The 26667-nt window shown below is 36.2% G+C and overlaps 1 protein-coding gene across 1 annotated transcript in view; it reads left to right on the top strand.

Moving 5' to 3' along the window:
* CNST (consortin, connexin sorting protein) overlaps positions 1-26667 on the top strand; it is an 84746-nt gene that overhangs the window by 47223 nt on the left and 10856 nt on the right. The window contains exons 3-9 of the mRNA XM_068986491.1: positions 2023-2228; positions 10130-10160; positions 12166-12252; positions 12689-12803; positions 14988-15009; positions 15190-15286; positions 23690-24576. Of these exons, the coding sequence (XP_068842592.1) occupies positions 2023-2228; positions 10130-10160; positions 12166-12252; positions 12689-12803; positions 14988-15009; positions 15190-15286; positions 23690-24576 (1445 nt within the window). The remainder of the gene's footprint in view (positions 1-2022; positions 2229-10129; positions 10161-12165; positions 12253-12688; positions 12804-14987; positions 15010-15189; positions 15287-23689; positions 24577-26667) is intronic.

The raw sequence follows: 26667 nt of genomic DNA, 5'->3' as shown, positions 1-26667 counted from the left end.
CTTTCTGAGTCGGATGCCTTTCATTTCTTCTTCTTGCTTGATTGCTCTGACCAGAACTTCCAGTACTATGTTGAATAGGAGTGGTGAGAGTAGGCACCCTTGTCTGGTTCCAGATCTTCAAGGAAAATATGTTAACCTTTCATTGCTGAGTATGATGTATCTGTGAGTTTGTCATATATGGCTTTTATCGTGTTGAGGTACATTCTTCTGTACCTACTATGTTGAGAGTTTTATCATTAAAGGATATTGAATTTTGTTAAATAATTTTTCCCACATCCAGTGAGTTGACCATGTGTTATTTTTCCTTCATTCAGTTAATGTGCTGTATGACATTGATTGGTTAATGTATGTTGAATCAGCCTTGCATCCCAGGAATAAATTCTGCTTGATCACGGTATCCGATCCTTTAAATGTGCTGTTGAATTAAGTTGCTGAGTATTTTGTTGAGAATTTTTGCACCTATATTCATCAGAGACATTTACTTGTAGTTTACTTTTTATGTAATATCTTTATTTGGCTTTAGTATCAGGGTAATGCTGGCTTTGTAAAAATGAGATTGAGACTGTTCCCTGCTCTTTGATTTTTGGGAAATGTCTGAGAAGGATTGACACTAATTTTTCATTAAATGAATTCTACCAAACATTTAATTCATAGGTGAATTTTATTATCGTTGTTGTTCAGTCACTCAGTCATGTTTGACTCTTTGTGACCCTATGGGCTATAGCCCTCCAAGCTCCTTGTCCATAGGATTTTCCAGATAAGAATACCAGAGTGAGTTACCATTCCCTCCTCCAGGGGATCTTCCCTACCCAGGGATTGAACCTGGGTCTTCTTCATTGGCAGGTGGGTTCTTTACCACTGAGCCACCTGGGAAGCCCCTTGGTGAATTCTACCAAACATTTAATAAAAAATTAAGAAGAATTTAATTAAGAGAAATATAGAATTTGGGTGATTCGCCTTATCACAGTCTTATGTAATTTAATGTCTTGGGTATAGTAGTGTGGCTGGGAGGAAAAGGAAAGAAAACAGTATTTATCTTAGTTTCTTTGTAGTTCTCTATAGAAAGCTTCTCTTCCTACATTGGCATTACCACCATTGCAGTTAGAAAATTAGAAAGCAGAAAAATCATTCCTGTTTTTCACAAATACCATTCCTACAAAATAAAATGACAGGCCATCTCCAGGCCGAAGGCATCTTCAATCATGGTATGCATACACTAAATTACTGAGAAAGATCCTTCCCTAGACGGACTAGCTGAAGGTAAGTACAGATGTACACAGTCTATTCAATTTCAGTATGAAAATTAGAACTCATGCTGAGATTTCAGTGAAGGATAAAGTTATAATGTGTTATGTTTAGAGTTTTAAAATTTAGTGTGTTATTTCAGGAGCTCTGGGCCAAGGATTTAGTCACTGATTTTTTTTTTTCCCAAGTTTGTTTTACTCTTTTTTACTAGGAAGAAAGTTTCTGTGACCATTAGCTCTGGGCATCTGATTCCCTCTGCTCTCCTGAGCTCCAGAGGTAGTTCTAAAGTTATCAGACCAGAGTTTAGAGAAGACGGCTTAACTTCTTTAGCCTTTGATATGATAGCCACATTTACTTTCTCATTTAGTGCTATTTCATTTAGAGCAAAGTATGACTTCAAATTATAGTTAATTCATTTTTCCTTTGGGAGAGTCAAGTTTTTGGTCAGATTTTAACCTACATACTTTTCTTTAGATCTCTCTTTTTTAATATTTTTAATTAAGAATATAAATTAGATTCTTAATCTACAATGTATTATAAATAGAAAAGTTTATATAGAACTAACAGAATTGCTTCTGTTAACTAATTGCTAATAGAAAGAATCAGATGTCAAGCAGAGTCTTAATGAGGAAAATAACTTGTGGCTTCTGTGGGTTTTTTTTTTTTCATATAATCAGTTTTATCTGAAAATTTTATAGTTAAAAGGCATAATTATTTTAAGGTGTCCTACCATGATGGAAATTTATTCTAATGTGGGCATTTTATTTACTCTCAAAGGACTTTCTTCAGAAGATACCACACCTTTAATGCAAGAAAATATACTACATGTAGCCACACATGCCGTTAGTGATGAAGAATCTGCAGAAGTAAATGCTAACGATCAACTGGAAGCTTCAAAGTTGGTTCTGCAATCTCTGTTCTCACTTATACGAGGTGAAGTTGAGCAGTTGGATTCAAGAGCACTTCCCCTTTGCCTTCACCAGGTATCTTGCTGAACTTTCAATTGCAGCCTCACTGAAATTCTGGGGCCAATATTTGTAATAATCTAAAATCCAATTCTCTGTAATTGATTCTGCTCCACCTGTCATTGGTGAGTCCAGGAAAAGGTGACCTTGGATCAGTAGCTGGTAGGAAATCTGGCATATCACTGACTGGTGGCCACATGTTGGTTTGGATCATCAATCTATGGCTCATTCAATTGCTAGCTGCTTTTACTTGGTGGTGGTGGTGGTTTAGTCACTAAGTTGTGTCTGACTCTTGAAACCCCATGGACTGTAGCCTGCCAGGCTCCTCTGTTCAATGCGATTTCTCAGGCAAGAATACTGGCGTGGGTTGACATTTCCCACTCCTGGGGAATCTTGCTAATCTAGGGATCAAACCCGCATTTCCTGCATCTTATGCATTACAGGCAGATTGATTACTACTGAGCCACCAGGGAAGCCCCATCTTTTACTTGGTGTGTACAGTTGAGAGTCAGTGTACTGTACAAATGAGTCAATGTAGAAAGTGCTTAGTAAGTACCAACAAGGTACCCAAAACTAAGCTAGACACTAGGCAAACAGAGTACATAAGAATATGTCCTTAAGACGACACTGTGGAATAGGAAAAACAATTATGTAGCTAACTAATGGTAGAAGTCTGTATAAAGTATTAGAGTAGGTATGTGCTTCAGGTTCAGCAAAAGCACAAGATGCATGATTAATTTTGTCCTTTGGACATTAGGCAGAAATAAGGTGATTCTTGAGCTGGGTTTTGCAGGATTTATAGGCTCACAATAGATAAAGAAAGTGAACTGGTACAAAAAGAGATCAGCCTTTGCAAAGACATGACTGGGATATTATTTTGAAGATTAAGATGGAAGAGAGATGAGAATTAAGACTGGATAACTTGTAACATTAAGGTCTTGCTTTTAGAGGCCGAGAGCTTTTGATTATGCAGGTGCCAAAATTAGAATTCTAGAAATATAACTCTTGATGATTGAGAAGGTAAACTAGAAGATGGAGAGCCTGGAGACTGGGAGACATTAAGGACAGTAATACGGAAGGTTTTTTACACGAGATAATTCTGAAAAGATTAAGGTATTTATGAGCTGTGTTTTATTTTCTTTTTTCAAAATGAAAATAATTCATATATGGGATTGGAAGAAGCTTCAATTTTATTTCACTTACTCTTCCTGTTTCATTAAACATTTGCAATAAGCAGGGAATAATTTTTTAAAAGTAAAACAGCTTTTGTCCCAATGCAGGAAAACATATATTCTTACAAATTTATATTACCTCCTTGTTGGGCTTGAAGAATGCCTTTGAGAAAATGTGTACTACTTTTTGACCTCTGGTGTGTTGCTGACGTATATAATACATGTTTACCATAGTTGAGAACTGTAGTTGAGAACCACCAATACCAAGGCCGCTTTCTAATCTTTCAGCCTTCTTTGAATTTGTACAATGGATTGAGTTTGTAAAGGATATTTACACTGTTATTTCATTCTCCAAACAATCTAGAGAGACATTATCATCATCTTAACAAATGGGAGATATAAGACTCCCTCACAAAGCAAGTTCCTTATAATTGTAGGGCTTTGTTTTGTGCTCAGTTGCTCAGCTATGTCTCACTCTTTGCAACCCCATGGACTGTGGCCCACCAGGCTCCTCCATCCATGGAATTTTCCAGGCAAGAATACAGGAGTGGGTTGCCATTTCCTGCTCTAGGGGCTCTTTCTGACCCAGGGATCGAACCCACATCTCTCAAAGCATGTGTTTTGGGGACAACTTGACTGAAATTTGAATACTGACTGTATAATAATACTACTATTGCATCATTGTCAAATTTCTTGAGATTGATAATGGAATTGAAGGTCATGTAGGAGAGTGTCTTTATTCTTGGGAAACACACGTGCAAGTAGTATTTAGGAGTAAAGTTATATAATGGCTGCAACTTAAGATATTTCAGTGGGAAAAAATGTATAAGAAAGGGAAAGAAAAAGAGAAGATTTGGCAAAATGTCAATAATTGACAAATCTAAATAAAGGTATATGACTGTTGATTTTACTATTCTTTGAAGTCTTCTGTAGAATTTCAATAAGAAGTTGGGGAAATGGACATTTGGAGTAAATAGAAACAGCTAAGTGTAGCCAAATCTTTTCAAGCAGTTTATGTCACTGGGATATTGTTACATTAAATGTAAGGAGAATGCGCTTTTCTACTAGCAGGTGATCCCGTAGCTGAAGCAGATCTAGTAGAAAATCACATTTTTAGGCAGGGAGATGATAACAGTCTTGATCAGATGCAGATTATTTAATTTTTTTAAATGTCTCAAAGTAGAACTCCACCTTCATCCCCTAGGAACATGTCAGTTTGCTGAGTCCTGTAGGTTTTGCTTCTGAAATACCTCAGGAGTCTGTCCTCTCCTGGCAAAGAAGATTAGAGAGTATAGTGGTGGCTTTAAAGTATGGGCTCTGGCTCTACTTTAAAATCTAACCGTGACCCTACTACTAACAAACTAAGCAGCTTTTAGTTTCATCTTCTGTAATGTTGTAGAGGACTCAGTGAAATACTGCATGTACAAGTACTTAGCATATCAATAACACTTGGTATACTTAACATAAAAGTAATTAAACATTAAGCGGTAAACATTAAGCGGAACTATATTTCTCTGTCACTAATTCAAACATTGCTTGCTGGAAAGAGATGGCTGAGACTGCAGTAAGCTGAGACACCAGGGCAACAGCAGTCAGCTGATGACTGCCTTCTGTAGTCCAAGAATACAAAATATCCTGTCAGTTACTCTCAAGGGAGACACAAGTTAGAGAGAAGTGGAGTGACTTTTTTTTTTTCCATTATTTAGTAATTCCCAGCAGCTCACACTGTGCCTTTCACTTGAATTTGACAGTTGTTAACATTTTGCCAGATTTTGTTTTTCCCTCCTCCCACTCAACCTTACCCCACATACTTATTTTCCATGAAACATCTTAAAGTAATTTTCAGGCATTACATCACTTCACCCTTAAATACTTGCACGTAAATTTCTCAAGAACAGTGACACTCTCCTAAATAACTTACAATGCCATTATCAACCCCAAGAAATGAAATGTTGGTTTAATATTATTTAATATAGAGCCTATATTTGTTTCTTCAGGTTATTCCACAAATATTCATTATAATTGGTTTCCCTCTGATCCAGGATTCAGTAAAAGAGCACACATTGCATTTGGTTGTGAACATTCTTTAATCCTTAGTAATCCAGAACAATTCCCTGCCTTCTGTTTTGTTTGTTTATTTTTGCTTGTATAACATTGACACGTCTGAAGAGTTAAGAGTTCTTGTAGAAATGTCCCATAATTAGGATCTGTCTGATTATTTCTTCGATTTGATTCAGGTTAAAATACATTGGGCAAGAATTCTACCTAGGTAACATTCCACATTCAGATGACTCTTGAACTCACTCCAGTCTGGCCTTTGTGCAGCTGCTCTGCCAGAATTGCACTGTAAATGCCAGGACTGATCTCCGTGTTGCATGCTCATGTGAATCTAGTTGTTAGTCCTCAGTTTTCTTCCTGCCGGAAGTATTAGAAGCTCTGACAAGTTGATCACATGCTCTATTTTGCAGCATTTTCTTTTGCTTTTTAGGACCCTCCACTTTCCACTTTTATATCTTACCTCACTGGATATGCCTTCTCTGGGTCATTTGTTGAGTCCTCCAAATTTTACTGATTGTTAAACATTGGAGTGCTTGAGGATTCAGTTCTGCAGTATAAACTAAACATCCAGCTTCCTGAGACATCTCATGGGCCTTTCGAATTTAAGATGCCCAAAATCAGACTTTGACTTTTTTTCTCCCTTTTGTTAGATGGCATATCCATCCCTCTAGTTGCTGAGACCAAATACTTTGAAGTCATCCTTCACTTTTCCCCATGTCCATATCCAACCAGCAGATCCTGCCAATCTATTTAAAAAATATATGCAGATTCTGATGTCTTCTTTCCTCCTTGATTGCCACCATCTCAGTACAAGACACTATCAGATTTCATTCAGATTCTTTCAGTAAACTAATTGTAGAACCCTCTCTGCTTTATCTTTATTTCCATTGAGGTTTTCTCCCCCCCTCCATACAGCAGTCATTGTGATCCAGGTAAAATGTTAGTTGGGATCATGAGACTTCTCTGTTCAAAGCCATCCATTGACTTCTTTTCACATTCAGAGTAAAAGCCAAAATTCTTACCATGGCAAGACACGCCATGATCTGGCCCTGTTACCTCTTAGACCTTAATTCCTAAAACTCTCCTTCTTCACTTCTTTCCAGATACACCAGCCTCCTAGCACTTCCTCAGCTATACCAGGAATGTTCCTACATCAGGGCCTGTGATATTTCCTTTTCATCCTTTCTCAGGAAGTCACTATATGGTGTACTCCACCAAAACGAGAGAGTAAACCAAGGAACAGAAAGATTAAGATATAAGAAAACGGGGTGCTACCCTGGAGATGGGTGAAGGGGAGAGAGAGTCTTAGATGACAGCTTTGTTCCAAGAAAGAGAGTGTACCCACTTCTATCTGAGCAGATCAGAAGGGTCTGGGGAGAAACTTTTATATCATTTTCTGATTTCTGAATATTCAGTGTGTCTGAATACATTGAGGGAAGATTTCAACTCTTGATAGACTAGTTGTATAAGTGATAAGTGCTTGGAAAACTATACCAAAAAAAAAAGGAAAAAAGAAACTCCAGAGAAAACAGAAAGTTTTCATGAAGGGAAAAATAATGAGAGTTTATTACACGGCTTACTCATAATAAGGTAAATATTAAATGTATATCTACCTTTTAATACAATATAACAACATGGGATAGGTCAATATGTGAGAGAAAGTATGTGTGGTATATGTTTGTAGGATAAGGCGCAAAAGACTCAATCCCCATTTTCTAAAACGGAAAAAAAAAATTGAGAAATAACAAATATAAGCATAATATGTAGAGATATAGTGTTTTTTTTTTAAAAAGATATCTTAAGTGCTTGCTCCTGAAGAAAGGAGAATAGGACATGAACAGTAGGGCCTTTCTTAAACACACCTTATAGAACCATTTGCCTCTTTGAACCATGTAAATATACATATTTTTGATAAAGGTAAAAGGTAAAAAGAAATTTATAATTCAAACATAAAGTGAGAGTAGTTTTTAGGTCAACGTGGTGACAGTGGAAACAGGGAGAGGTAAATTTGAAATCTTCATATCAGGACTCGGTGTAGATAATGAAAGAAGGGATGATAAAGAAATCAGAGAAGAATAAGTCTAGGAATACCAATTCTAGGAATGATAGTACCACTGACAGAAATAAGGAAGTATTAACGGAGAGTTAATTACAGGATAGTTACTATTTTTAACATATTATATGGATGAATATATGCTAAAGGACATTTGATATTAATGACTGTGATCACTACAGATATTCACTTACATTTTTAGCTCTCGGAACTCTTTTTTCCTTTTGGCACTTAATATGTTTTATTGATTCTTGTTTTCCAAGCATCCATTGTAAGTCTCTGTCAGTATGGACATAACAGTACTAATAACAGCCTCAATGATAAGAATACTAAAATAGGAAATACTGTTTTCGTAGCACTATTCTAGGTTTTTTAGCCCATTTAATCCTCACAGTATCAGAACGACACATTATTATAACCAAAGAAGATTTTTTTTAAACTTGTCTGAAGTCACACAGCCAATAAGTCATAGAGACAAGATTTAAGTCCATGTCTGGTTCCAGAGTCCACACTAAAGTTCTTGGATCTCTTGAAGATTCCATTTAAAAATTACTTTTCTTGAGGACTTCCCTGGTGGTCCAGTGGTTAAGACTCTGCACTCCCACCACAGGGGTGTGGGTCTGATCGCTCATCAGGGGAGTTCCACAGGCCGTGTAGTGTGGCCGAAAAAAAAATTGTTTTTCTTGGGTGTGAGTAATCTCTTACACACTGACTTTGTTAATATAATGGCAGGTTAGCTTTAAATGTATATTATCTAAGTCATAAACTTGAGAGTGTTTCATATAGAAGTGAGAAGAAGTAGTTCAAATGCTGTACTCTGTCCTCAGTGAGCATGTCCTAAAACTCATCTCAGACTCAAGCAGGAAACGGCTTCACTGGGATCCTTGAAGCCACTCTGTGGGACTGTGGACAAATGCATACACCTTCCTAATTCCTTTTTGTTCCCAGTAGATAAAAGATGCCCAAAACCAGGAAAACCTTAAAATGACTGCCCTCCCAAAGTGATTTTCAACTCACTTCCTCACGATTCTACTTTGCACTGGTAGAGTAGAGTATTTCTGGTCCAGAGTCAGCAAGTGCAAACCGTTTTAAGCACTTGCTGCTGTGTCCTGGGCACTGTACTAGACACACGTTCTGTCTCCTAGAGTTGTAGGTATTACTGATCCTGTTTTACAAATAAGGAAACCGAGGTTGAGACATGAAATGACACGTCCAGAGTCACACAGCTGGTAGTGGCAAAGCTTGGTCTAGAACACAGTCAGGTTATTCGCCTTCAAACTTTCATGTTTTTCTGCTCTACCAAGCTACCTCCTGGATTTCGACATTTGGGGCATCAAAAAAAATCACACCTTCTTTTCCCTACTTGAATTGCCAGGAGTAGGTTTTTATGGGAGAAAGCACCCTGTGTTTGTATTTTTCAAGCTGCCCTTGCACCTGTAAGTGCCTTTTTACTTTTGAGGCCTTGGGTTTCATGATCCTGTCTTTATGGTTGCACTTACGGGACTGGAACTATCCCAGAAGTCTGAAAGCCAATGGATTAAACTGACAGCTTACAGAGAGGTGATTAGCTCCATCTATATTGTTGTTTTGCTCCTGGAAGAATGTTAGATATGTAGAATAAATTTTAAGCTAGGCAACTGTTTCCTTTAAAACTATACTTTTTCCACTGTGGGATTTAGAAAAAAAAATTCCTTTTTTATTTCTAATTTATAGGTTTGACTAGTGCTTTATTGCTCTTTGTACTGATAGCTTCCTGGAAAGTAGACATCATGATCCATAAACAGAATACCTTTCTCATTAGTGACTTAGGAAAAAGCAGGGCAAACTGAAAGTGTAAACTACTTAATGAAGTATTTTAAGTATGACAATAGTCAATTCATGCAAATATTTCTCCATGTATACTTTTGGTTTTACTGTTCTATTTATAAATGCTACATCTGAATAAAGGACCCCAAAGTTTTTAGAATCAAAGAATTTTTTAAATTTAAAGTTGCCCTAGAATGAATCTGCTAAGGGATGTGCCTCAACTGGGTCCAGATGCTGAGTCCCTGGACCTTGCCCTCCCATCCAGTGCCCTTTATCCTGTGCAGCACTCTATATATTCCAAACATCACTGCTCAGCTAGTAGCACTTGGTCTGTCCTTTTCTGAAATATCAAAAGAGAATGAAAAATCAGTGTCCCATGAGGTAGTTTGTGAAATACTAAAGAAATGAATGGGTTTTAAGATCCCTTGTAACATGACATATTTCAGTTTTTTAGTTTATGATAAAGCCATCCTTTCATTTGTGTTCTACTTTTATAAGCCTCGATAGCATTTCTCTCATTCTTTAGAGTTCTTATTCTAAACTCTAATGAATCAGTGATGTTTGCTTTGACTTGAAATAGAATAGAAAGAATGAGATTGTGTACAGACCAAAGAATGTCTGTGTTTGCTTTTCTTGAGACAAGTGACTTCAGAAATATGTCTTGTGCCTAGAGTCATATTTTTTCTGAACTGGCAAATATAGTTAAATAAGAGTTTTCTTAGTTTGATATCAAAGATTTTGAGAATTTCAAGGTTTTGCTTTCTTCCAAATTTGTCTTTTTATTCAACTGTTAATTTAACTTTCTCTGTTTTTTTATTTGTTTTTAACAGATAGCAGAGTCTTATTTTCAGGAGGAGGACTGTATCCTTTTTTTAATTACAAGAAGAAATGCCTAGAACGCTTAGTGAATTGCCCACTTCTAAAATTGAGATTTACCTACAATGAATGTATGATCTGTTGTTACTGGATTTTGTTTCATGCACCCATGTAACCATCTCAGAAAACAAGATGTAGTAAATTTGTTACTCCAGAAAATTCTCTAGAACCACCCAAGTCTGACCTCCTGTGGACAAGCTCTAATTTTACCAAAATCTAAATATTTGTGTGTGGAGGAAGGGGAGAATGCATGTTGCAAAAAAATAAAAACCCATTGGATTTGTTTTCTTTTGAATTAAACAGAAGTACATGTCAATAATATTCATATGATAGAGTTTGTCAGCCATATTATACATAGCAAATCTCATGACTCTTATTATAGCTATATATATATAGCAAAGGGAAGATTGAGTTCTTCATTAGCGATAAACAGAATAAATGTTGTCAAGGAAGACTGCATGTTAACTTTTGTTTGTGCTGTCTCTTCAGTCATGTCCGACTCTTTACAACCCAATGGACTGTAGCCCGCCAGGCTTCTCTGTCCATGGGATTCTCCAGGCAAGAATACTGGAGTCAGTTGCCATGCCCTTCTCCAGGGGATTTTTCAGACCCAGGGATTGAACCCACATCTCTTACATCTACCTTACATCTGCTTATATTGACAAGCAGGTTCTTTACCACTAGCACCACCTGGAAAGCCCATAACTTTTGTAAAAGAAAGATTTATTCCTTCCATGTTTTAATTTCCCTCTCTTAAAAGTGTTCTTATTTTTTCAGAGAAGGTCCAATATATACACTTTAGAGAGAACTCATCCTAAGTATCTTTATTTCCCCATTTGTGTGATTTCTTTTTTCTCCTAACCTTACTGATTTTCACTACAGATTGGAGGACAAGCAGTTGTCATCCTGAACCCCTATCAAGTAAACTAGTAAAGTGTGGTAGAAACTTAGGGCAGTGGCTGTCCGTCACTAAGTCTGAAGGAAATGAAATTCTTAAGGAAATGAAGCTTAGAACTACCCAGATGATGAGTATGGTGGAGTACAGTGCAGATCGCATCAACTTCCCTGGGAGCTTCCTAGAAATGCAGACTCGTGGGCTTTAGAATCGGAGCTTCTGGGGATCAGACTCACGAATCTGTATTTTACCAAGATTTTCGAATAACATTTATGTTCAGTAAAGTGTGAGAAACACTGGTATATTTTTAAGTTGTGAGCAGAGGAAATTAGAATTGTCTCTGCTTCTCCCTGGTCTATTTTATGATCCCTGGCATATATTTAAGACACAAATGAGAGAGAGAACTGAACCTGTGAGTGACCATGGGAAGGCTAAAAAGCTAAACAATGAGTTTTTTCTCTTCCTTCTTTCTGGGTCAACATTTAGAACATGGCCCAAAGGAAGGTAGACAGTTGGACAGCTTGTCTTGACCGCATGTAATGCTAAATGTGTGATACAGATGGAGAAGGCAGAAATTCATAAGAAAATCTACCAAAAAAAAAAGTCAGATCACATAATTATAAAAATCACTGTGGCAAGTTAATTTACAAAAAAAAAAAAAATTCAGTGAGAAATAAGGATCACGGGGAGTTGAAATCAGAAACAAACATTTGACTAGAGAATAACATAGTGGCTTGACAGAAGGTAATTTAAGGAGAGAAAAAAGAGAGGGGACACTTAGATTACGGATTCCATATGGGTCCTATTTCCAATTAAATTATATTTAATTGACTGCTAGAGGTATTATTAGCAAGCAGGCATTTCTTGAACATTAAAACCTTTTTCTGTCTCCTGTTTACTGATAGAATAGAAACCAGGTAGCTACTGCATGATATGCAACATTGAAATTTACCTACTTCAAAACCAAGAAACCTTACTTTTTTGTTTAAAAATATTTAGAGTCCTCTCATTTTTTGATAAGCTTCAAAATTCTCAGTTGATCTAGGACATTATTCTTTAGCCTGGATTCCTGTTTTCCTCAAATTTTCTGTTCAGATGAGAAAGCAATGAAATTCATTCAGCTTGAACGACTGTATCATGAGCAATTGCTCGCAAATCTTTCTGCCATTCAAGAACAGTGGGGTGAGTACAAACTAATGTAGAATGCAGAATTATCAATAATCTAACAAATTGCTATCTAGAAAGTTAACGTATTTGACCTGGTTTTCTAAGTCAGGAAGTAGATGTTTCTAGTCAAGTTAGTGTTGCAAAGAAAGTAGCATTTTTACCGCAAGTTTACCTTATTTTAAGAAAGTTTTTGTCTTTGTATTTTGTTTTTCATACCAGTGCCAAGAAAAGAACACTTGTAACTTTTTCATTTCTTCTGATGTCCTTGGCTGATTTAGTCTCTGGGTTATATACTTAGATATAAAAGCAATCACTTAGCTATTTCTGTGTTAACTTTGGGCTGAAAAGATAATTTTTCATGATAATCTTTATCAGTGGTGCCACTTAAGTATTTTTTTCCTTCTAAACATGTTTTGTAATTGCTAGTGACTAACAGATATTTTAAATTTAGAAACAAAATGGAAAACTGTACAGCCACATACAGTTACACCTTTGAGGAATTCAGAAAAAGGATTTAATGGTGAAGATTTTGAACGGCTTGCTAAATTTTGTGCAACACATCACGAGTAAGTACTTGACTGTTTACAGTGAACTGGAATAGAATATTGGAGAAGCATTGTAGTCCTGAATAGTTAAAACGCAGAATTCACTTCTTTGTTTTGTTAATGCTAACTGGAGAAATTAAAATTAATTAAATGATTAGGTTCCTTTCTCAGCTTTTATCTCAGTTTCTTACACAAAACTTAACAAAAGGTCTGTTTTACAAAATTCAAAGCACCTTCTAATTAGAAATTTTTAAATGTAACTTCTAATTTCGATTACTTTTTGCTTAAGAGATTAGGTGATTCGGATGGAAAATTTTGTGTTGGAATTTTTATTACAGTTGTTTTCCAGTGTTTGTATGTCTGTCACTATCTGTATGTTGTAGTAAAAACACACTTTTAAGAGTAGCCTAATAGTGGAATGCAAATGCATTTAATCAGAATACCAGATAATTTTAAATTGTTTGATTTGTGTAAAGAGTTGGATTTTTAAAACTGAACATAGTAATAATAAAGCACTTAAGTATATATATTTTAATTTATTATTTGAAAACTCAGAATTATAAAGGTGAGGGGACATGATAGTTATTAAACTAGTGCAGATTTCTGGGATGTACAATTTTATTGTGTTAGTTTGAACTTTTGAAACAGTCTTCTTATGGATTCTGCATTATGACCTAATTTTAGTGTGTTAAATAGGTTAACTCTTGGCTTTGTAAAACTTTTAAATAATGGAATATTAAAAATAGATAAGGGAGATTATTTTCTTACTTTCAAAATATTCAATATAGATACTTTTCTGCTCTTCCTAGGGAACTAATAATTGTTTAATGTGTTATAAATGTTTTAATTATTTAAAAATAAATAGTTATTGAACCTAATATAGACATGACTTTTTTTCTTTTTTCTCTCTTTTTAAATATAAGGCAACTTGCCAACACATATTGTTTTTTTAATTTTTATTGCAGTATAGTTGATTCATAATGTTGTTAGTTTCAGGTATAAAGCAAAGTGAATCAAGTTATACTTTTATACATATATATTCTTTTTTAGATTCTTTTCCCATATAGGTCATTACAGAGTATTGAGTAGAGTTCCCTATGCTATACAATAGGTCCTTATTAGTGCCAACACATAATTTAAAAACTAGTCTTCAGTCACATTGCTACACATCTCTAGAGAATATCTGACTGCGTGAACAGTAAATAGTACTGTAAACCAAACCTAAAATTTTACGCTTATATTTGATAATTCCCCAAAATTGTACTCCTAAAATTAATATAAAATGTTTGAGTATTAAAGCGCACAGCTGAATTTTTATATGTACAGGATACATATATGTAACTAATACTCTGACCAAGAGTCAAAACAGTCCAGCCCCTCAGAAAGCTCCCTAATTTGTGTACAAAGCCAGCACCCATCCCCCTCTGGTAGTAACTGCTATCTGAGTTCTGTAACACTGTATTTGCCTGTCCTGTAGTTTTACATAAATGTAATCACACAGACTAGATTTTTGTGTCTAGCTTTTTTGCGCATGATTACATCTGTGTTACATGTTGTTACCTGCAGTGGTAATTTGCTCTGCTTTACTCCTGTGTGGATTCATTATATGACTGTGCAGCAATTTATTTATCCATTATATTGTTAGTAGACATTTGGATTGTTTCCAGTTTTTTAATATTATGAATAAAATGGCTATGAACATTATTGTGTATGCTTTTTGGTGAATGTATGCATTCTTTTATCTTGAGTGTTCCCTAAAATATATTTCCAGATTACGTCTATTTTTATCCTTTTCTGTGGAAAATGTGAATAAAATATCTTCCGCCATAATCAACTTTAGACGATAATGACATAAACTGAAATTTTAATATGTGTAAAATACTCTTGAAATACATTATTAGCAAAAGGTTGACATTTTTTCCCCCACTGAATCTCAGTATTTATAGCTTCTTTGGAGGTTTTTCATTAGTTATTGGTCATCTAAGAAGATTAACACATGATATAGTTGCACTTTGAACTGTGTGAACCAGTGGTAATGTTTCAGCAGTGGAAATGTTCTGTGCTAATATTAGAATCCAGAGAAGCTGTATTTTTTTCTTTTTTTTTTTTTTACAGCCGTTTCAGTGACATTTGTTTGGAAGCATTTTGCTGCTATAATATTTTTTTTAATTCTTTTTTTCCCCCCCTCTCTCTTTTTTCCTACAGTCCTCTTTTATCCAAAGATAAGGTAAGAGATTTTCTTTGAAAATGTTTATAGGAAAAACGTAGAGTGTCATGTTTTGTTGTATGGACTGGTTTAGAAAATAATGAAACCTTCCTCAAATTGTTTTCAGCTTTCTAACTTAATGCAACAGTTTTCCCCAAAGTTTTTTTTTCTTTCTTTCTTTCTTTTTGAAAAACTTTTTAGATAGCAGCTGTCCAGAAGTCCCTGGGAAGGAAATGCTTTACGCAGTTAATAGTATCTGAAGATCCAAAGGAAAGAGGAGCTACAGCCAAAGAGCTGGGTATGTTTTTAAATTAGAAGTAGACGTTAAAAATGCCTGCCTCATATAATATTTTACAAGTATTACATCTGAGTTGCTGTGAAGGAGCTTTTTTGTGCATACTGCTCCTAGACAAATAGCAAAGCAAGGGTTTTTTTAACATCATATAATCCTATTTTTAGATATCTAGTAGTAGAAAGTATAAAATCTAAATTCTTATGAAAACATAAAATTGTTTCATGTTTTCAGTAGGTGGTTATATGTATCTAAGAGAATATGACAAGAGTGCAAATAAGCTGTGAAAGCGAATTGGTTTTAGTGCATTCAGGCATTTTTTTCTGTATAAAAACCAACAATTATTTTTATAAACTTTACCAGAAATTTTTTTCTGTAAATGTAGATATTATCAAGATAAGCTCTGTATCTTGATAGCTTATCTTAGTAATTTATTCTCTTCCTTTTTTGTTAGCTAACATGGTATACTTTAATTTGTATATATATATATATTTCTAAAGCATTTATAGTTATGTTTTATACCACTGTCTTATGTCAAAAGTTAAGAGTTTTAGAAATTTGTTTTCTTATAGTAATAATGTATGTTCATTACAAAAACTTTAGAAACTAAAGATAGATTTTTTAAAATGTGTTTTAGGGCATTTATTTTTCCATGTATATGATTTTAGTACTACTTTATATTCCCGGGTCTGAAAACCCTGATATTAAACAGGCAGCATCATGTGTCTTAACTGAGTTGCCTGAAGAGATAATGATGATGATGATGCCCTGAATTTCACTTGCCTTTTTCTCTTTTAAGTTTTTTCCCCTCAGATCTTTACTTTATCCCCTCTTCTCTTATGTGGCAAATTTGGGTTGCCTTAGGTCAATCCTACTATGTTCTGTTCTTCCTATCTCTTTTTTCTGGTCATTGTTATGTTGGAAACCAGAATATAATGAGCTTCATAATGATCTTACGGGAAAACATCACAAAGTAGTCACCTAGTTTGGGTGTGAATACGTCTCTGTGTTGTGCACATTGGGAAGAAGGCTGTTCTAAGTTTGAGTCTGACACTGCCCAGCAATAGCTCAGCACTATTTCCAGCTTAGCCTCTGCCGCAGGATGAGTGGCACAGACAGGTAAACTGAGATACTGCACATAAGCCACTTACTTGGTGCTTTGACTCACAACTAGAACCTGTGTCTTCTGGTTTCTAACTGAATTGCAGCATACTTCTGCTAAGGAAGTTGTGTGGATTATCAAATTCCACAGTGCAGACATTTCATTAGTAACCATTTTATGGGAAGGGTGTGAACTAAATTCTAGAGAAAGAAATCTTGCCAAGTCTGATAAAATACTGTCTTTAAAAGAAAAATGTCAAATCTCTCATACTCTACTCAGACAGGTTATTCTATGAATAAATACAGAGAAATTTTAGAAAGAATATGAAAAAAATAGAAATATGAAAATATTACTTAAAATGATTTGTATTTAATATATTCTCTTTGTTTTACCCCATATTCCTCGTTTCTAATATCTTACATGTTCTACAGGGTAGAGTTTTGCTTTTCTTTCTTTATATATGTCTTGGTCTTAAGCTCCTTATATAATAAGTAACTTGCTTTTGTCTGTGTGTGGTTGTTGCTGGTATCAAACTTGTCTGGTTTGAATCCTCTCTCCACCACTTAAATTTGTGTGACCTTAAGAGACTTCCCTGGCAATCCAGTGGTTAAGACTCCACACTCCCAATGTAGGGGCACAGGTTTAATCTCTGGTTGAGGAGCTGAGATCCTGCATGCCACATGGTATGGCCAAAAGAAAAAGTTTGTGTGACCATAGACAAGTTGCTTAACTTTTTTCTGTCCCTCCCTTTGCTCAGCTCCAAATGTGGGTTATTTTTACCTCATAGGATTTTTATGAGGATTAAATTAGTAATTTCATTAAGGTTTAGAACAGTGCCTGGCACAAGGTAAGAAACCTACGTGCTGACTGCTCTCATTACCCTTCCTCTAGCACTTCCTCCCATGTTATCACCACCCGCTATGGCTAGTATTCCATTAATCTTCTCTATGTGTTATGCATTGCTGCTTTCCTGATTAATCTACCATGATTAAAGTCTCCAAGTTATTTACATATTACTTTATATTTTCAGTGTACTTTTATGTGTATTATTTCATCTTTTCCTCTTAACAACCGATTTAAGGTAGGCTAAGTCATTTTAAGAAACTCAGGGGAGGTAAGTGACTTATCCAAACAGAACTAATTAGAACACAAAGTTAAAATCCTGTTTTCTGGCCCTGAAGCCCATGTATTTTTATTATATTTTAATTCATTTTTATTAAGTTATATTTATATGTGAAAACATGTTACATATATACATTATAACAATGTTTTAAAAAAATGAAGACCTGTGAACCTTATTCCCAACAGAGGGATTAGATTATTGTCAGTCCTCCTATTAAAACTACCTTTGTGTTCCTTTCTATCCCACCACCTGCTTTACTCCCCTGCCCCAAGGGAGTCATTATCCTGAGTTCTCCGTTTATCATTCCCTTCCCACTTTTTAATCAACTTTATTGAAGTACAATTTCTATGCAATAAAATGTACCCATTTTAAGTGCACAATTTGATGAGTTTTGGCAGTTGTGTACAGTCATGTAACTCCTACCCCAGTCAGAATATGGATCATTTTTATCACTCCAAAATCTTTCTCCTAATCTTATACTCAGTCCTTCCCACCTCCAGTCCCAGGCAACCCAGTGCCTCCTGTTATTATCAATAGGTTTTCCCTGTTTCCGAATGTAATAGAAATAGAATTTCTCAGCATACTTTCTTTTGAGAGTTACCCTTATGACTAAATGTACCATTAATACATTCTTTTTTGTTGCTGAGTAGTATTCCACTTTAAACTTTACACAATTCGTTTATCCACATAATTGTTGATAGACATTTGAGTAATTTCCAAGTTGGAGATATCATGAATAAAACTGATAGGAAGTTGTTTTTTTGTTGTTGTTTTTGTAGATATGTGTTTTCATTTCTCTTGGGTAAAGAACTGAAAGTAGAATCAGGGTCATATGGAAGGTACATGTTTAACTTGGTAAGAAACTGTCAAAACAGTTCTACAATGCTGTTGTCCCATTTTATACCCTGCCAGCAAATATATGAAAATTTCAATTGCTCCAAATCCTCGCTGACATTTAATATTGTCAGTCTTTTTTTTTAAGTCATTTTAGTAGATGTGAATGTCATTGTGGTTTTTAACTTGTTTTTCTCTGAGGACCAAGTGTGTACATTTTTAGTTTTGCATTAATCTCTGTAGAAGATGTACTAATTTATACTATTATAAATATTTCAAACTTAATGAAGGCACATTTTTTCATCAATCTGCCAAAATAAATATTAACATTGAAAATTTCTTTTTCAAGCCTGATATATCACTCAAATGTTTTTACATGATAATTAGTGAGATATTGAGAAGGTATAAGAAACATGTTAATTCAGGAATGCTTTAGTCTCATCCATAAATAACATAGGGAATTTTTCCCTAAAGAGAATTCATGGCAGAATGAGAGTTGTGAGAATAACTCAAAGGCATGTGTGTTTGTAGAGCACATGTTAGAACTTAGATGAAGTCTAACTTCTCATTTGAGAACTACCTTTTTAATTTGGTATTATTAAGTATGTCATACATTCAACTATTATTCCATTGTTAGTTCATCAGAGTAGAATTTTTTTTTTAATATGTCTTAAGTCAATGCAATAGGGATTAGTAGACTTACCTTACTAGATCTTTGGGCTCAAGAAAGCAAGTTGACGGAAATTCATGTTAGTATTAACAGAAACATTAGCAATAAGTTTATACTGTGATACCTGCTTGTAGAAAATTCAAAATATATTTTTGGTTAAACATAGTAGATTGACCATTTACTTCTACTTTTTTTTTTTAAAATACTATTGAAATGTCACAAAGGGATCCTTAAAGGCAGAAAGCCAGAAGGACAGAATTGGCAAGGAACCAGCAGCAGATATGACATCCAGAAAATGTTGGAAGCTGGAAAGCAGATGGATGGGTGACAGCTGGCTTAACATACCGTGCATGCTCAGTCACTCAGCTGTGTCTTTGCAACTCCATGGTTTGTAGCCCACCAGGCTCCTCTGCCCATGAGATTCTCCAGGCAAGAATACCGGAGTGGGTTGCCATTACCTTCTTCAGGGGATCTTCCCCCCACCAGAGATAGAACCTGCATCTCCTGCATTGGAAATGGATTCTTTACCACTGAGCCACCTGGGAAGCCCACCTTAACATACCAGGGAAAGCAGAAAACTAGTGTCTACAGGGAAAAGGTTGATTTCTGCCTGAGAGGGTTTGGGAAATGGAAGCACAGAGAGGACCTCTAAATTTAAGTCAAAAAGCTGTGTAGGAAGCATTTAGACCTTGATAGCCCCTCTCGACCAAATAGGAAGCCCTATTGGAAGCTAGACATAATACAGCAGTGTCTTCAAAAATGTGAGAGAAAAGGATTTCTAACCTAGAAAACTGTACCCAACCAAAGTTCTAGTCATTGGGGAAGGAGTAAAGACTTTAAGATGTGAGTAATCTTAAAAAGTTTACCTTCCATGTACGTTTTCTTAGGAAGTGTCCTTACAATAAGAGAAAATAAACCAAGAGGAAGACCTGGGATTCAGAGAAAACAAGGTTTCCAAAATAGAGCCAAAATGAATTCCTGGGATCACTGGGAAAGGAAATTCCAGGACAATACCTGTGTAGCAAGCCTGGAAAGGAGTTCCAGGTCAGGGACTCAAGAAGAATATGTTTTAAAACTGAAAGATTATCTGTTGTTACATATGCCATAGTTGTCCATCTGTCAGAGTTCAAAGATGCATAGATTAAAATTATTTTTAACAAAGTAATGAGGCAGTTATCAACACAAAAGAAAACAGCATAAATGAGAAAGAAAAATGTACCATAATACACAGTCTGGGTATCTTGTGAATAATACTTACAAAGACATAGTACTGTAAACTTTAAATATTGATTTGCCCCAGATATATGTTGAATTGTAATGGGAGCTAGAGGGGAAAGAGAGAATCTAAAGAACCATGAGAACTAACTCTCTTCCTTAGTAGGAAGTTAGTAGGTGGTCTCTAAAACTGAAAAGTCAATAGATAACAATGGAAGTCTTCTCTAGAAATGGAGGGTAAATATGAGCAGAAAAAGCTAAAGGAATTGAAAAGTAGCTGCCCCTAGAGAGCAGGAATCAGACAGATGGGAGACTAAGGCGGAAGACTGTTTTGTATTACCAGTAAAGACAGGTTTAAAACTTTTCTCCAAAAGCATAATTTGATATAACAAATTATAAAATAGCATATGTCTTATTTGATTTGGAGACTGAATATGTATTAAAAATATCATTTATATGGCATCACACATAAATTATAGCTACTGTCTTGATCTAGTCTGAAATTTTTGCTCTTTACATCTTAAATTACTATATTTTTTATATTTAATATTGTTTCTAATAGTGGAATGAAACAACTGTTCTCAGGCTATTATTTTATAAATAATACATTGTACCAATGATAGTCTTTACTGCACACCACTTACGTGTTATCTTGCTTCATTAGGAACTATTTAAATTGATTGTGTTTTGTCTGGTAACCACAGTCAGCCACTTCACTTTCCGGTTGTATTGTTAACTGAGTCCAAACTCACTCTGCTTACTGCAGGACAAGCCAGTACATCAGAGATGAGGTGTTGGAGGCAAGGAATACGACTTTATTCAAAAAGCTGGCAGACCAAGAAGATGGCAGATTAATGTCTCAAAATAGCCATCTTATGGGAGCCTGGATGTTAGGTTCTTTTATAGAACAGAGAGGGGAAGGAGGTGAGGAAGTAAAGTAAAAAGGTCCTAAGTCTTGCAGAAATCTCCTGAAATAACCAGTCTTGTGGAGGGGTTATGTTAATTTCTTTTCTGCAGCCTTTCACAGGTGAGCAGGGTCAGAATGTCTCTCTGTGAGCTGAACAAAGTACTCTAGTTTAACAGACAGGTTGGAGGGGCAGGGTTCCCTGTGGCAGGCCATTGTGTATGCTTACAGTTGTAGATGGTGATTATAATAACAAAAGCAATAAAAAGCGAAGGTTAAAGTAAAAGAAACAGATCCAACATAAAGTCAGAATTTGCTCTTCCCTGTTACAATAGAATGCCATCTCAGGCTGATTCTCTAACCTTTCAATAACTTATAGCTATTAAATACTCTCACTTTGATTCTTTATGACTTAGTCCTATTACATTCCAAATTTAACACTTAAATCTCATTGTATTCAAAGCTCTTCTCTGTCCACCAGGTCTGCAAGGGCTGGGTGCGTGGTCTTTTCCCTTTTGAGCTATCTAGATTAGTGCATAGGCCTGAATCTAGTCTATAGGGACGTTGGTGGCTCCAGCAGGACCAAGTGAGGAGGAGCTTACTTCCAAGTCACTTTCCTGGACATTTGTGGTCCTTCAGGTAACTGACCTTCAGCTTGAGACAGCATACCCCATTCCTCTGATTTGAGGGCTTCTCTGCCATGTGCTTATGCTCTTTACTCTTTGAATTCTATGGATGTGTCTGGAAGGCTGTCTTCTGAACCTTTGGGTACTGGGAACTTGGGGAGAAGAGCTTGGATCCCTTTGCAGCTGGCTGGGGCCCTCCTTGCTCTGACCTCCCCCATCTTAACAGAGAGGCAGACCAGCAAGCTCAGTGGTGAAGGTGACAACCTAATGGGAATTAAAATGGTTTTAACTTATGGGCTGTAGCCTGCCAGGCTCCTCTGTCCATGGGATTTTCCAGACAATAGTCCTGGAGCAGATTGCCATTTCCTTCTCCAGGGGATCTTCCCAACCCAGGGATAAAACCCAGGTCTCCCGCATTGTAGACAAACGCTTTGCCATCTGAGCCACCAGGGAAGTCCTTATATTATTTAATTTACATCATTTTTAAATTAAATAATATATGATAAAAGAAAAAAGTTAAAACTTCTGTGATAGTTGTTCAGTTGCTAAGTCCGACTCCTTGCAACCCCATGAAGTGCAGCAAGCCAGGAGTTAGGAATGCTTGATCCACCGAAAGGGCTTCCCAGGTGCACTAGTGGTAAGGAACCCACCTGCCAATGCAGGAGATGTAGGTTCAATCCCTGAGTCGGGAACATCCCCTAGCGAAGGGCGTGGCCACCCACTCCAGGATTCTTGCCTGGACAACCCAATGGACAGAGGAGCCTGGCAGGCTGCAGCCCACAGGATCACAGTCAGTGACTTTTTGACTTGGCTGAAGTGAAAGTGACAAACGTGACGTAGCCCAGTCAACCGAAAGCTGAATCATGAATAAGCTGCTCTGTGATCTACTAATTTATGTATGCATTCAGTATATATTTTGTGAAACTTTTTAATGGTTTAAAGTCAAAGGGAAGTATTTTAAATTGATTTTATTTAAAATAGAAATTGAAAGAAATATCAAAATTCCAAACCCATTTTTGCCTGGTGCCAAGACTTATACTTTGCTTTTTACCACTGCCTGTTACTACTTCCCCTTGAGAAGTTACAAGTAATTTTCTAATACATTAATTAAGAATGTTATTATTAAGGATGCTTAAATAAATTTGAACAGATTTATGTTCCTTAGGGGCTTCCTTGGAAGCTCAGCTGGTAAAGAATCCACCTGCAATTCAGGAGATCCTGGTTTGATTCCTGGGTCAGAAATATCCCTAGAGAAGGGATAGGCTACCCACTCCAGTATTACTGGGCTTCCCTGGTGGCTCAGATGGTAAAGAATCTGCCTGCAGTGTGGGAGACCTGGTTTCATTCCCTAGATTGGGAAGATCCCCTGGAGGAGGGCATGGCAACCCACTTCAGTATTATTACCTGGAGAATCCCCATGGAGAGAGGAGCCTGGTGGGCTGCAGTCCATGGGGCCACAGAGAGTCAGACACGTCTGAGTGACTAAGCACAGCACAGCATGTTCCTTAATTAGTCTTAATAGATCAGAACCAGTATTGTTTTTCTTACAATATGATACAGTATATTTCATAAACATACTGAAAATAATTTTCCCACACTTTAAAATATTTGTTTAAATAGACGCAGCTAATAAGTTTAGAATGTCTTTTAAACCTTTGAAAAATGACTTTTTTCAATTATAATGAAGACTAAGCAATATATTCTTGTTCTTAACATGTTTTTTAATAATCTCTTAATTTTTATATCTAAAGGATTACTTACTAAATGTTTAGAGTATTTCTTCTACTTAAAGATGCTATAATCCAACAGGTAGAATTTCCATTTCAGAGGTGCAGAGCATTACTGTGTCCCATGATCAATTCATGTCCTTTCTCTTCCCTTCTGTACAAAGTGCCATGTTGAATCTTAAAACCACTTGTTTTTCTTCATCTTCAGAGAGTGAAATTTGTCTTGGCATGGAATCAAGAAAAGAAAGCCAACGTAAAGAAGAGACCCCGGAGAGCAGTCCCTGCTGTAATGAGATGGTCAGGCAGGCAGATCCCCGGAGCCTCCCGGTAACTGCAGGGAAGGGCCACACGGAGGAGCCGCTCTGCAGCGCTGAAGCCACGCAGGAGCTCCACGCCCAGCCCTCGGAGTCGGCAGGGAGCAGGTCCAGCCCCCACTCCTCAGGGAACGCTCCTGAGGATGACAGCCGCTTGCAGCTGGCTCAGACAGAGGCCTGCCAAGACCTGGCCGAAACAGAGCGCATTGCTAAGGACCCTAAGGTTTCCAGCCAGTCAGTGACAGAGCCATTGATTTCACCAGGCTCTGACCATATACCTCCTGCATTGATTTCTGAGGGTAAATACTCACAAAGAAAGGAACTCCGGTTGCCACTCCGGGATGCTTCTGAGGCGTTGCCCACAGACCAACTTGAGAACAATGAATTAAATGAGCTGCAGCAACCTGATCTCACAGAGCGTGATGGAAAATCACCACAGGGGCAGGCTGACTCAGAGGGCTCTGAGAGTGTACTTTGTGAAAATAATCCAGTGTCTGATTTAAGTACAGTGCTTCCAGAGGTGTATATGGCCCCAGAGGAACAGGGAGATAAGGAAGAACAAGTCAGTAAGGAGACAGACGACTATCTGAACAGCCTTTTAGAAGGATGCTTAAAAGATACTGAAGATTCCCTCTCATATGAAGATAACCAAGAGGAAGACTCTGATTTCCTTCAAGATCTTTCTCCTGAAGAAGCATCCTATAGCCTACAGGAGAACCTGCCTTCTGATGAAAGCTGTCTCTCTCTCGATGATCTTGCAAAAAGGATAGAGATCGCAGAGGTAAATTTGAGATTTAATATAAATATAATTTTAAAAATAAGATGAAATTTGAAAGCACATATATGTTAAATATTGCCTTGCTTTTGTAAATTTTTCTCTGGCCTCAAACATGACAGGGAAATTGAGTTAGCATAAACTTTGACTCGCTATGTATAATCATGATGTTTATTCCTCAGGTAATTATATTGCATGCCTCCAGTATAGTAAATATTATATACACCATTTTTCATATTTTTATGATTTTCATTCAGCAGGCCTGGGAATTATGAACAAGACAAGATTAGTTACATTCTTGTGAGGAAATCTTATGTTTCTTGTCATACATCTAGAAGATAAAATACTACTGTTTCTTCTTAATACTAATGTATTTTTAAATTCTTTAAAACAGTATAGCAATGAATGAAACATTTTAAAATACAGTGAGAGTTGGAAATACTGAATGGATTTATCAGCTCTAGGTTTGAACAAACTAAATACTCCTTGACTAAGTCAAATTTTACAAATAATTCAAAGTTTTAAAGTTTCTCTAAATAGTAATTAAGCTAATCAAAACCAAAAAAGAGGGCAGGAGAGAATATCAAAGTGACCATCCTCCTTTGTTTGAAAATACAATTTTTTAAAGTTCAGGCTGGGGTGGGGGGACCATACCAAAACTATAGCACCTCCAAAAGGCAGCCTGGCCTAGTAGAAATAGCAATGTGTGACAACCTTAGTTCAAATACTGACTCAGCCTTCAAATACTGACTTCAAATACTGTTACCAGCCTTATGGAGCTACCATCTGATTCTGTTTATTTCTCTGAGAATTAGGATGCTAACTACTTTTCTTCTTCTCTCATCTTATATTTTTTTCCAAGTAAGCTTTTAATTTAATTTGTATCTGTTGTTTTCTGATTCTGCATTATCACTGAAATAAAAGCCATCAAGATGGAAATGTAGCCAAGCCAAAGTAGACAACAGAATACATATGGAAATGAAACCCTGTGAGAGCTTTCTAAGATAACTACTGTCATGTTACTAGCTTGCTTTCTTGCAGTTTATAGTCAACTCTCTATCAGCTATGATTTTTTTAAATTTTTTTCTTCACAAAATAGATAAAATAGTCATTCTTTATATTTTAACTAGATCTTTTTATTGCCATTGACAGTCAATCCTCCATAAACTGACTTTTCTTCTTAAGTTTTTCCTTAAAATTGTTTAGTAGTGCTTAATAAGTGCAGAGTTTCTGTTGGGGTGATGAAACTTATAGAAATAGATATTGGTGGTGGTTATACAACATGAATATAATTTCACCTAAAAATGGTTAAAATGGCAATGTTATATGTGTGTGTGTGTATATATAATTTTTGTATCATAATTTTTAAGAATAGAAAAAAAAAGATTTTAAATAGATCTAACAGTATAACACTGGACCCAGAACTCCTTTCTCTTTATTTTCATCAGACTTCTGGTCCAGGGAATTATCAAAGCAAGGTCACAACCGTATTCAAATCTAGGTTTAATACCAGAACTTTACTACCATCTAACTGCTTCTTTTCAGGTTGAATCAAGCTGACTTGTTGTATGGTCTAGTTTTACTTTTTCAAATATGAACTGTGGAGAAGGACAGAGTGCTCCTGTTGAGTCTCCCTGCCTTAATGGACATTTATGGTGGGGAATTAACTGTTGAATTACCACTGTACTACAACTAAATGGAATAGTCCTTCGTAAAACTCATAATGTCAGCTTTTCCTAGGTTTCCTCCATGGAGATTATGCTATGTACATCTTAAAATCGTCCTTCCTGTGAAATTACTTTTTATACCCGATGGTCCCCTTTCCTGAAAGTCTATTGGTCTGTTAAACTGTACTGGTTTTAAAACCCCAGAAGCTGCATATGACTGACAAAACTAGTTTACTTTTCTATGATAATGCTAAATGGACTGTTTCTGAATACTCCTTCTCCATCCTAAAAATTATACTTTAATAAAATCTGCCTAACTGTGTCAGGAGAAGTTTTTAAACCTTGAAACTGAAAATCACTGTGCTTACTGTTTCCTTAGCGCCTTAAGAATGAAGTTTTGAGCTAAGTAAAATGTTCAGGTAATAGGGGG

This window comes from Capricornis sumatraensis, chromosome 14, assembly GCF_032405125.1.
Source record: "Capricornis sumatraensis isolate serow.1 chromosome 14, serow.2, whole genome shotgun sequence".
NCBI lineage: Eukaryota > Metazoa > Chordata > Mammalia > Artiodactyla > Bovidae > Capricornis > Capricornis sumatraensis.
This window is presented reverse-complemented; position numbering and strand designations above follow the sequence as displayed.